Raw genomic sequence first — 13,116 nt, 5'->3', positions numbered from 1 at the left:
AATTATAACTATCCTAATTCAAAATTTAAAAAGTTGCTATCGTGAGACTTTAACTAAAAATAATAATAATTAAGATGAAGAATGAGTCCAAATACAACCGTTGAAAGCTATCCAATGACAAAGCTATGGAAATAATCGAGCATCATCTCCATTTACAATTTCTTTTTGACTTCTAGTTCGCATTTTCACACACACTATGTATGTGAAACAATACAAGAAACAAGCAAACATATACACATCATACCCCCCACACAATAACACAACCTGCTTCTTTCTCCTATCTTCACAATCATGGCTACTCCTCCTCACATCTTTTATCTCATTCCTCTTATTATTCTTGTTGTTTTCCTTTCATCATCATGTGCAAGAACTATTCCTTCTTTAAGTTCTTTTCATCATTCAAAACCTTTCAAAAAAACAGGCCACCAACTCATCAAAGACCTCAATTTGCATCCGAGTCTTGACATTAATATCGTTAAGTCCTACAATCATTCGTCATATCTTGATCAACAACTCAAAGTTACACAATATGGAATTGTTGAGAAACGGTTATCGCTATCTGTTCTTGGTGACTCTGGAGCCACTGTTCATGATCTTGCTCAACACGCTGGATATTATCGCATTGAACACACCGTTGATGCCCGGTATGTTATCGTTTCGTGATTTCAACTTAACACCTTTTATTTATACTGGTACTGTTATATAAATCATGTAAAAAAAAGTTTTGGAAAACCTACCCCTTTAAAAATATCTTGATGATTGGGAAAAGTTAGGAATATTGGTTGGGAAATTTGACTACTTCTTTATTCTATTGGTACTATTTCTAATACAGAATCTTTTAATGATTTGAGTATTGGAGTGGATACACTGTGCTTAGAAAGAATGCATATTCACATGTGTAGTTTATATATGATGATATACAATTACATTATTTTTAACAGAGTTTATTATTTAGTTCCATTTACAAAGGCAAAGCCTTTAAAAAGAGGTTGCGACACAGCATGTTGTCTGCTTGTCTATCACTTTATTATAATAATTTTGAATTCAATGAGAAATCTTTCATTTAAAAAAACATTTAAAAAAAAAGTCTTTAAACACATGAGTTTTAGAGGGGGGTGCCTTGGGTTTATGTCCCACAGAAGACGGAAATTAAAGAAATTCGTCATTAAAAAAAATTGGTTTTCAATTATTAAACACAAATAAATTACTATTCACCAATTTGGTTTTGTTCTTCTTTCAAAAAGTTATGTAGCCGTTAAATAAAATTCAACTGATCATATATATTGAATATTGATTCGTTAGTTACAAAAATATGATATTTTTATTCCATTTTAATGCAACATGGACTCGGTTGTATATGCAGGTTGTTCTATTTTTTCTTTGAATCAAGAAAGGCCAAAAGTGACCCAGTGGTTATATGGCTAACCGGGGGACCAGGGTGCAGTAGTTCACTGGCTCTTTTTTATGAAAATGGCCCTTTTAAACTTACCAACAACTTGTCTCTTGTCTGGAACGACTACGGCTGGGATAAGGTTCATTTAGTTTGGCTCAAAATATTCTATAAAATATCGTACCAAGTGACGCTCACAAGTTAGTTTTCAAACAGGTTTCGAACTTGATATACGTCAATCAACCAACAGGAACTGGTTTCAGTTATAGTTCTAGCGACCAAGACGTCCGCCACGATGAAACCGGTGTCAGCAATGATCTTTATTACTTCTTGCAGGTTTGTTGCTAAACCTAAATTCCATCAAGTTGTCTACTAATTTTTGCTTCAAGGTTTTTCAAATATTAATCAACAATGATTCACATATTCAAATATATAGGTGTAACCGAATTACAAGATAATGTGATAATGATAAACAATAAATCAAATAATAATAACTATAATGAATAATAAATCCTGCTAACATTTTTGTTGAGTTGGATTAAACTTAACTTTTTTATGAATGTAGGCATTCTTCAAGGCACATCCGGATTATGTCAACAACGACTTTTACATAACTGGAGAATCATATGCCGGGCACTACATTCCGGCCTTTGCTGCTCGAATTAATCAAGGGAACAAGAACAAACAAGGGATTCATATAAATTTGAAGGGCTTTGGAATTGGAAACGGGCTTACAGATCCTGCAATCCAGTATAAAGCATACACCGATTACGCTTTGGCTAATAAGTTGATCTCACAATCAGATTACTCCCAGATAAACCAACAAATACCCGATTGTGAAGCGGCAATCAAATAATGTGGTATGCATATATAACAATTTCTATTTTTGTGTGTGTGTGTGTGATTTTAGTCATTCCCTGGGCAAAATCAAGTATGCCACTTGTGTCTCTAGGTACAACGGGTACAACAACATGCGTGTTGGCGTTGGAAACTTGTCAGGAAATTTTCGAGGATATCTTGGATATTGCAGGCAATATAAATGTAAGATCACAAACAATATTACCCGAAAAAACATAACCATTCAACATTTACTAATGTTAACTTCTTTTCTTTGTAGTATTATGATATTAGGAAACAATGTCAGGGGAGTTTATGCTACGATTTCTCCAACATGGAAAATTTCCTGAATGAACCATCGGTGAAAACAGCGTTAGGTGTACCAAGCGACATAGATTTTGTTTCGTGTAGCGATGCAGTACACGAGGCGATGCTAAATGATTGGATGCGAGATCTTGAAGTTGGGATTCCAGCACTTTTGGAGCAAGGAATTGAGTTGCTTGTATATGCTGGAGAATATGATCTTATTTGCAATTGGCTAGGTGTGTTCTTGATCTGAAACTCTTGAAATAAATAAAGAATTTTTTTTTATTAAAAAACATATGAGAAATTTTCAGGGAATTCGAGATGGGTTGATGCTATGGTGTGGTCGGGTCAGAAACAGTTTCTTGCAGCTTCGAATGTGTCGTTTGTAGTTGGTGGGAAAGAAGCTGGAGTTATGAAGAACTATGGACCGCTTACGTTTCTTAAGGTTCATGATGCTGGACACATGGTTCCAATGGATCAACCGGTAGCTGCATTGCAGATGTTGCAGCTCTGGACTACCGGAAAGCTAACATCAAAAAGGGGATGATAAGCTTCCATGAATGAAGAAAAAAGAAACTGAATGATTTTTACTTGTTAGTGTTTCAAGTGTTTGCTGTTTTTTTGAATATTGTTCCACTTAAATGAAAGAAAGAAAATTTTACTTGTAATTAGATATCTGTTTGCCAAATTTTCATTTCTTATGTGTATTGTTTTGTAGTGACAAGATGAACATGGAACCAACCGGTCCAAACCAGATTAGACATGAACCTAAGATCATAGTTATCAAATGCGATAAGCGCTCGAAAGCGTTGACGTGGGGCCTAACGCCCAGGTGATAAGCGCAAAAAAAGCGCCCGGCTTAAAAAAACGCACATTAAAAAACAAAAATTTAACTAAAGTAGAACATCTTAATAAGAAAACAAGCATTCATTCTTGAAAAAGTTCAAAAACAACCAAAAACCGAAATCCAAAACATTACATACCAAGTACATCTTACAAAGAAAACATAGAACACATAAAATGTAGGATAAAAAGAATGAAATCCGTTGAGTTGGAGGATGCAACATCAAACTGAGATTGACTAGCCATTTACTGAGTCAAATATTAAAGTTAGATTAGATTGTAAGAAATAAAGAACATAAAATGCAGAATAAAAAGAAAAAAATCTGAAAAGAAGAACAAAATGATTTTTTTTATCAAATAATTATCGATAAGAACAAAACTAACTTGTAAATTATGAGTTTCTTCAATGATTTTATGTGTGATAAGATTGATTATGGAATCCCTTAAATAGTGGAGTTTTAGGTTCTCCTAGAGAATAGGAACAGGTTGTTTAAATGATATTTAACGCATATGGAAATATGGGATAAAAATCTGGCGCTTTAAAAATCTGAGGCATGCAAGTCGCAATTAATTCGCCTCGCCCATTAAATGCGCTTAAGCGCAAAAGGTGCTCGATTTTGATAGCTATGCCTAAGATTAAAATATTCATAGACCGTAGACTGTAGAAATTATAGATTTCGTAATCCCTTAAATAACTTTCTAATATGTGAAGTTCGATTGATGACACTTAAATTAACAACATAAATCAATGTTAGTCTAAGGAAAATATGATTTAAAAGTATCATGCATAATCAACGGTAAACGTTAATAAAATTTTCAATTAAATCAAACGAGATTTATATTTTAAAAAGGGTTAAAGTTTGTGAATAGAGTTATGATTGATCACTTTCCTTCATGACCCGACAATGAATTAGCATAGCATTTGATGTAGTATAAAGTTTATGGAAAATCACTAGAATTAATGACTATTTTACTTAACATATAGCCATTTGAAATAAGCTATAAAAAAAATTGGAATGACCATTTTAACTAAACCTATAGCCATAGCCATATAAGGAAAATTAGTGAGGGTGGATCGAAAAGCATAATGTTTACTTTTTGTTTTGAATGCAGTGTTGTAACATCTGAGTATATAACCGGTGTGTAAGTTCCCGTCCAACTTCTTGCTATACTAGTTGTTAGTTTCTAATAGAATTGGTCATTCATAAAAAAAATTTGTCTATATGCATGAAATTATAAGTGTATCACCCGATCAAAATACGTCGTGTCATAAATACCATCATTGACTAATTTTTAGGATGACACGGAAATCTACTTAGATTACAAATCTATAAAAACACTTTTTAGAAAACTCATTCAGAATACCAGTTTTATCTCGTCTCTCACTCAAATTCTTCATTCAATTATTATACGGAGGGTTGTATATCACTTATTCTCTCTACACCGCATAGACTCCAAATTGTATTTAAAAACACCTAATTTAAACTTTAGACAAACGTGATGTGATAATTTTATTTATTACTATTTGAGTAAATTGCAGTTTGCATCCTTGTGATTTATGGGTGGGGACGCACTTAAGACTCTATTTTAAAAAACGACCATGGGGAGCCTTTGGTGCTGTTTGTTTTTCAGAGGTAAAATGTCAGAAGACTGCGAAACCACATCTGCCAACATCTGTAGCAGAAGAGGTGGACCAAAACTCTGCAGTCTGCAACAAGAAGACTGTTTGTTTTTTAACGTCTGCAGACTGCTAAAATAAGCTGAAATTTAAATAAACTGAAATATAAATAAAAAAGGTCTTCAACATTCAAATTTAAATAATAGTCAACAACACTGAAATAATATTCATAATACCACAAACATTTTTTAAATCATTTATTCCGTATTTTGTATTAACTGCTCAGCAATTTCATCTCTTAACTGAGTCATATATTCCCGATCTGATGCAGTGCCAAGTGCTTCAACCTCGTCTTCATCAGCATCAATTTGCCTACGACTATTTCCAATCGACACATTGGGTTGATCGTATTGTGTAAACAACTCATCGTCCAAACCTTGTTTCCTAATAAAATTATGTAGCGCGAAACATGCAACGGTAACTTTCCTTTGTGTTTCCAATGGAAATGGTGTCATCCTCTTCAATATAGGAAATCTTGCTTTCAAGACACCCAAAGCACGCTCAATGACGTTTCGAAGTTTTGCATGTGCATGATTAAATTTTTCTTTATTGGTTAACGCACGTCTCCGACGAAAATCTCCAAGCCAATACCTCACATTACGATATGGAGCCATAAATCCTCGTATGTGTGCATACGCGGCGTCACAAAGATAGTATTTCTCTGTAAATATTTTCAATTAATTACAATATTAAACTAACATAGAAATAATTAACAAACAATAAAAATACCTGATGGTGGAAATGGGAATGGCGCGTGTGGATCTAATAATGCCTCTGATAATATTCTAAAATCATGTGCTACCCCTTCCCATCCGGCCACAAGAAAAGTAAAAATCATGTTAAAATCACAAATTGCTAATACGTTTTGATAACAATCACCCTTTCCCCTTCCTTTATATAAATCTTGTTGCCTAGTAGGAACAACAACATGTATCAAGGTCCCATCAAGTGCACCAACCGCTCCTTTAAAAATCTTTCGTAGCCTCTTGTTATGTCCCGGAATGTTTGGATTCGGATTAAAAGAAGTTGGTACTATTATATCTTTGGCGAAAAGCATCATTTTATCCAACACTTCATGAAAGAATTTATGAATTGTTTGCTTTGAGTGTTGAAATCTACGCTTGATAACCACGTAACGTTGGTTATGGCCGATTATCATCAAAAACATAGCCATTTTTTCCTCAACCGAAACATGTTTACTATCCTTTAACGAATAATTTGTTCTAAAATGTGCACATAGTCGAACAAATGATTCACGGGACATGCGTAACAATTCAATGCATTGTTTGGGATTTCCTTGCAATAACTCTAACGTGTATTTATGTCCCGTTATTGTCGAATCATTGTCTCGTTTTCGTTTCAAACCCCTCTTCCAAAAAAAGCGGATATACAAGTACATAACAACTACCAGAAGTATTTTCTCATCATTATTCATTATGAACCTGTTAATAAAACATAAACAACCATGTCATATAGCTATAACAAAACAACCATTATCATAAAGCATAAACAACCATGTCACATAGCCATAACAAAACAACCATTATCATAAAGCATAAACAACCATGTCACATAGCTATAAAATAACATACAATGTGTTAAACTTAACCAAAAAGCATAGAATGTTTTCAACATAACTAAAAAAACATACACCAAAAACAAATAATGTTTTCAACAAAACAAAAACTACTTCATAAGTCCTAAATTTTTAGCCGTCATCTCGATCCACCCTTTTAACACGACGGGAACATTTGGCAATGCCATCCACGCCTCTCTCATGTCCGTGGTCATTTCAAAAATATGAAAAGCAACCAAATATAGAAGGTCCGTCGGCTCTAACCCAACCAAACTTAACTTCTCAGAACACTCAACAACTGTTGTAACTACCGGGCGTTTTTTTTTCAGGTTTTTCCCTAGTCAAATGTCGCAAAGCATTTTTCATGTCAAGTGCTAAATCCTCAAAAGTGACAGATGATGATGGTTTTGAGGTTTTAGCCCTTTTGGGGGTAGGCTCGGGAGTAGGCTCAGGAGTAGGCTCAAAAGTAGACTCGGTAGTAGGCCCGGTAGTAGGACTAGTGCCGGCATCATCTTCTGTGTTGTCCATAATCATCAGTTGTTGGACCGATTGGAGTCGATGACAAGAGGATGATCCAACCACTGATGTTTGGGTTGAGGTCCACTTGCGATTCCCCGTGGCAATATTCTCATCAAACAGTTGTGCATGAAGTTCCGGAAATGCTAATGGAGTTGTCTTTAAGGATGCCGCTTTCGAATGCCCCTAAAAAATAATGGTAGATGTTAAAAAATAAACTAGGGGTGGACTTTAAGGTAGAGGTAGATGTTAAAAAATAAAAATATATGAACATACCTTCTTAAAGTCTTCTCATTCCTCGTTCGTTAAGGTAAAGGTATTTGTTTGAGGGTTGTAGATGTTGCCGGTTTTGTTTTTCAAATACAACCATCCTATGTATTTGGCTTTGAGATTATCATAGGCGTTTTTGACTTGTTTTTGAGTCAAATCCAATCCAAACTTTTCCTTAAGAACCCGTATTACCTTAGCCCACGAGTCTTTGTGCAAACTCAACCCTTTTTTACCCACGGTGTTTTTCTCTTCAATGCATGTTTCTAATAAACATTTTATTTGCTCATTCGACCAATGTTGTTTCTCTACCATTTTTATGATCAACTAACAAGAAACAACAATTCTATTAAAACAACAATTCATCGAACCTAAACTTTCTACAAACTTTATTCAACAACAAAGTATTAACAATATTCAACAAACCTAAACTTTCTACAAACTAATAACAATCTAACAAAATTAACAAAAACCTTTAACAGTTAACAAAACACTACAAACTTTATTCAACAACAACTAATAACAATATTCAACAAACCTAAACTTTCTACAAACTAATAACAATCTAACAAAATTAACAAAAACCTTTAACAATTAACAAAACACTACAAACTTTATTCAACAACAACTAATAACAATATTCAACAAACCTAAACTTTCTACAAACTAATAACAATCTAACAAAACTAACAAAAACCTTTAACAATTTACAAAACTACAAACTTTATTCAACAACAACTAATAACAATATTCAACAAACCTAAACTTTCTACAAACTAATAACAATTAACAAAACACTACAAACTTTATTCAACAACAAAGTATTAAAAATATTTAACAAACCTAAACTTTCTACAAACTAATCAAAATCTAAAAAAATTAACAAAAAACTAACAAAATCTAACAATCTAAAACTTTAACAATCTAACAAAATCCAACAAAACTAACAACAAACTAACAAAATCTAGCAATCTAAACTTTAACAATCTAACACACTTATAAAATTAAAAGAATAGGTAATTAGATTATAGCAATGGTGGTGGTGGTTGTGGAGGAGTATTAAACCTGGACAAAGAGAAAAGAGGCCGGCGGGTTGCAGGGTGGAGGAGCAGCGGCGGCGGCGTGGTGAGTGGAGCGGCGGCGGTGTGGATGCAGCCGGCGGGTTGCAGGGTGGAGGAGCTGGGCGGCAGTGGAGAGGAGTTAGGAGGAGGAGTGGAGTTAGGGTTTGGGGTATCTGATGAATGATCGATTAAATAAGAATGGGTAGAAGAGGTCAGAAGTAATAATACCAACACTTTTGGGAGAAGAGGGCGCGCAGACGTTTTTTAATGAAACGTCTTCGGAAAAAACAAACAAGCTGCAGAGCCCAAGCTCTGCGCGCCCTCTTCTCAGTGCAGACAAAAGAGGTGGAGAAGTGCTTTTGAGGAAAAACAAACAACACCTTTGTGATTTACAGGCGGGGTCAGCTTGTGTCCCTCTGTCTATTCATCGTTTTCTTGGACGTTACACACAAGTATGTTTGTAATTGTGCCACCATGTAAAATAGGGTCTCAAGTGTGTACCGCACATAAACCACATGAACACAAATTGTAATTTACACTTTTTTTTTATTATTATTAACAACTCGTATACTCCTAAAATTATTTTACAACAACCACTGGGCTTATACTAGGGCTGTTCACGAGCTGAGTCAGCGTCGTTTCAAGCCCAAGCTTGAAATTAAATGAGGCAGCTCAGCAAGGCCCGAGCATGATTTTGAAGTTACACAAGCCTAAGATCGAGGCGACGAGTCAAGCCATGACTCGAGTCGAGCTTGGGTCGATTTTGGCTATGTTACAAAAATGAGCCAGCTTAGTTCAAGTTGTTATGAATCAAGTTTTTTTAGCTAGTTTTATTATAGGTTTTATCAAGCAAGCCACAAACCTAAATTTCAAGTTTTTTTTTTCGTTACTAAAAATGATTATTATTGTAATAATTACGTCATCGATCCACGACAGTCAAAACTGATATACCCAGAAATCGTTTGGGGTATATCATTTGCCGCCACTCAGTTCGAATTTGTTGATAGTCAAGGTAAATCTTTCTTTCTGTCTTCTGTATCTACTGAATTTGTTGATCACCATCTGTTCGATCATATGCCTCAATAATCAAAACCCTAGAAAACCCCAAATCCCCCTAATTTGTGTTATGTATATGTGCTTATTTGACTTCTATTGCAGTGAAATTGAACACCAGTTATTGAATGGATGCTGATAGGTAATAATACTTTCTTTACAATTTTTCAATCTGCTTTTGGTACTTGTTAATAATAATAACAATATTTCTGTTTTAGGTTGAATTCACCACAGACCTCAGCTGTTCTGTTTGAAGTCATGGGATACCAGCTCCAGTTTTCACAGGTACATGATTATATACACATTTGAATGTATTTGCTTTTAGCATATGCGCTTGTAAGATTTGTGTCTTCGGTTATTAGGATCCAAATTCTAAGCATTTAGGGACAACCGTGTGGGATGCTTCCATGGTATTGGTCAAGTATCTGGTAACAATTATCATTTCTAATTCTTGTTAATTATGTATGATTGAATGATTGATTATATGGTTACTTTTGTATGAATGTATGCTTATGGATGAAATATTGCAGGAGAAAAATTGCAGGAAGGGGCGGTTTTGTCCATCGAAACTGAAAGGAAAACGTGTTATTGAACTTGGAGCGGGCTGCGGTGTTGCAGGTTTTGGTGAGATCTCTCACGTATGCAGCATATCAGTATATTCTTATATTTTGTTATATGATGTATGATGATTGTGTTTTTAGGCATGGCATTGCTTGGGTGTGATGTTGTTTCAACAGACCAAGTTGAGGTTTTGCCTCTTTTAATGCGCAACGTTGAACGTAATACTTCGCGAATCACGCAGATGAATCCTGATGCAGGTTCTTGAGTTTTTTAATTATTAGTTCAGTAATTATGCATCAAAGTTTCAGTTATCTTGTTTTTCCATTTTGTTTTTAAACTAATGGTTTTTGCTTACATATCAACCCATTATAAAGCAAATGGGTCAAGATTGCTCGTGTAATCATTACTTCATCACAAAAATAATTGCCCGATAATTTAAAATATGTACGGTTAATGCAGTTTTTAGTTGGCATAATGGCAATTTTACCGTTAATGCATGAAAGATACTTATAAATTTGGAGAACTTGCAAGATATGATGATAATTGATAAAGGTAATTAAGGGAATATTGATAATTCACAACTATTCATTTCAAAAATCGCACTTTGTGACAGGGAATAAATAAATAATGCTCATCTGTTTCTTAAATGAATTAATTTGTTACCTTTTGTTATAAACATGTGAAAAATATTACTAAAATAACAAGATTAAATAACAATTACGCACATATATTAAACGGTGATTTCAGGAACTTCTCTTTACACGCCACAAATATTGATTTATGTACAATTGACAGCAGAAACAACCTTAGAAAAGAAGTATCATATGTTACCTTTGGAATCTTTGAACGTGATATTTGATTCTTTTATTTCATCTTCTCAGATTCGATCGGGTCCATAACTGCTGCAGAGCTCAGTTGGGGCAACCATGATCATATAAGGGCACTCGATCCACCTTTTGACTACATTATTGGCACTGATGTTGTATGTTTAACTAAAACCGGAATCCGTGTTTTTTCACTTTAATTGGTTTGGTCTTCTTAACTCATAATTATATGACAATATTTTTCTGTGTTACTACAAGGTTTATGCTGAGCATCTGTTGGAACCACTATTGCAAACAATGCTTGCACTGTCGGGGCCCAAAACCACGATTTTGGTGATTACTAAACAACATTTAATCACTGCCCTATTCACTATTGTGCACATTCATTTCTTATATACATTTCGTATGCTCTTTTATTGCAGATTGGGTATGAAATTCGTTCAACAAATGTTCATAACAAATGATTGAGTTATGGAAGAAGCATTTTGAGGTGAAAATAGTGCCCAAATCAAAGGTATACCTGATTTCACAACTACAAACATGTTTATAAATGTTCTTCATTTTCAAGATTCAAGATTCACTTTTTTAATTTAAGTTTTTTTTTCCTCAATAGATGGACAGGAAGTATCAGCATCCAAGTATACAGCTTTACATCATGACCTTAAAGTCCCCAGAAGGAATTATAAATCTTGATCCCATTACCGAAAATGATGCAAATGAAAAGATTGAAGATGAAGCTGATAATGATAATGATAATGAATTGCCACAAGAAATCCGGACTCTTAGTGACTGGGAAGCCAGAAGATATGGATCAATGGCTGCTCGGCTTCTTAGAGACATCAAGATAAGTTAGATCCCTGTTGTATGTTTACAATGTTTTCTGTTTTAATTTGATTATAAAACATCATGAAATTACACCGCTGAGACCATGTTGAGGAATTTGGTGGCGCGTTCAGTAGTAAAAGACAGTTTCGCCCTACTGAATTGTAGTATTAAATTCAAGAAATTTTGCAGTGCATATGTTCAATCTCTTCAATGACATTGTGCTTTAAACGTTTCATTAAGGTTGTTAAAAGAACGAGCCAGTGTAAATTCACACCCGAGCTTGCGATAAACAACAATACGAGTGAAGCTGACTTGGCTTGTAAGCTCCAATCTGAGTTGAACGTTAAGATATTTAATTACTTTTAACCAGGGCCCCAAATTTGTATTTTGTTTTAGGCCCCCTAAATACACATGACAGATGTGGCATTGTGGCGTCAGCTTACCATCACATCATGTTTCTTTGGGGCATTTTACCGCCAAACTCAATAAGCTTTAAGAATTATAATGTATTAATTGTGTTTGTTGATGTGTGTGGCCGTAGGGGTGGCAAAACAAACCTAAATTGGTTGTTTTGGGTCAATAAGGATAACTTTTAAAATTGAAATAGGTCAGGATGGATCAAAGAACTTTTTAAGAAGGTTGAGATGGGTTAGGGAAAATGCTAGTAACTTTTGGTTATGGATTATAATTGATTAAAACAAGCTCCATACTATTCTATTTGAAACAAAACTCACGAAACCGAACCTAAACTGAAAACTTCGAAATCGAAAACAGCGAAACCTAATATATACCGAAATCGGCCAAAAACGAAGAAAGAACCAAAACCAATCTGAACCGAGAGAAAACTGGGATTTTTTTTAATAAACGAGGATGGCGGGGGAAACATTTTAGTTGTTTTACCTTTTTAGTTTTTTATTTATATTTTGAGTTATTATTTTTTATTGATTTTTTTGAATTTTTTTTTGATGGTTTTTGAAACCCTTTGTATTATAATAACCTTTACTTGGGTCAATATGGATTAACCCATACCCATCCGAACCTTAAAAAAAACTCATCTTGTGTCACACCCCGACCAAAGGCGGCGGAACATGCCGAGGTGTAACGATTGTCCATATGCACATGACACTAATTAAAGTGACAGTATTTAATAAACTCATTTCATTTCACAACATCGAAAATGTCACATAACAATTATCCATCAAATAACCATGAACAAGATATCACAAAATATGGCAAATTGATATTGTTCATTTTTACTAATATCCTAAGGTCTTTGATGTCGTTTTCTTCACAATCATAAATCAACCAAGACGCAAACCTGCAACATTTCATAAAATAAAGTTTGTCAACACAAAGGTCGGTGAGCAATTCATAAGTTT

General features: G+C 34.4%; 1 protein-coding gene and 2 pseudogenes across 1 annotated transcript; 2 read left to right on the top strand and 1 right to left on the bottom strand.

Moving 5' to 3' along the window:
* The first annotated feature begins 291 nt into the window (after window positions 1-291).
* On the top strand, window positions 292-3,109 carry LOC143633093 (serine carboxypeptidase-like; annotated as a pseudogene).
* A 2,142-nt stretch (window positions 3,110-5,251) lies between these two features.
* LOC143633119 (uncharacterized) lies at window positions 5,252-6,833 on the bottom strand. Its single transcript, XM_077101463.1, has 4 exons — window positions 6,745-6,833; window positions 6,577-6,630; window positions 5,784-6,496; window positions 5,252-5,715 (listed from the first exon to the last, which is right to left on the bottom strand). Exons 1-4 carry the CDS (start codon window positions 6,831-6,833, stop codon window positions 5,252-5,254), a joined length of 1,320 nt encoding a protein of 439 aa, XP_076957578.1.
* Window positions 6,834-9,737: 2,904 nt separating this feature from the next.
* Window positions 9,738-11,899, top strand: LOC143633118 (uncharacterized; annotated as a pseudogene).
* Window positions 11,900-13,116: the final 1,217 nt, after the last annotated feature.

Source organism: Bidens hawaiensis, unplaced genomic scaffold (genome assembly GCF_021521415.1).
Source record: "Bidens hawaiensis isolate Kalapana, Puna unplaced genomic scaffold, B.hawaiensis_p1.1 tig00006617_1, whole genome shotgun sequence".
Taxonomy (NCBI): domain Eukaryota; kingdom Viridiplantae; phylum Streptophyta; class Magnoliopsida; order Asterales; family Asteraceae; genus Bidens; species Bidens hawaiensis.
The sequence above is the reverse complement of the archived record's forward strand: the minus strand, read 5'-3'. Positions and strand labels throughout refer to the sequence as shown.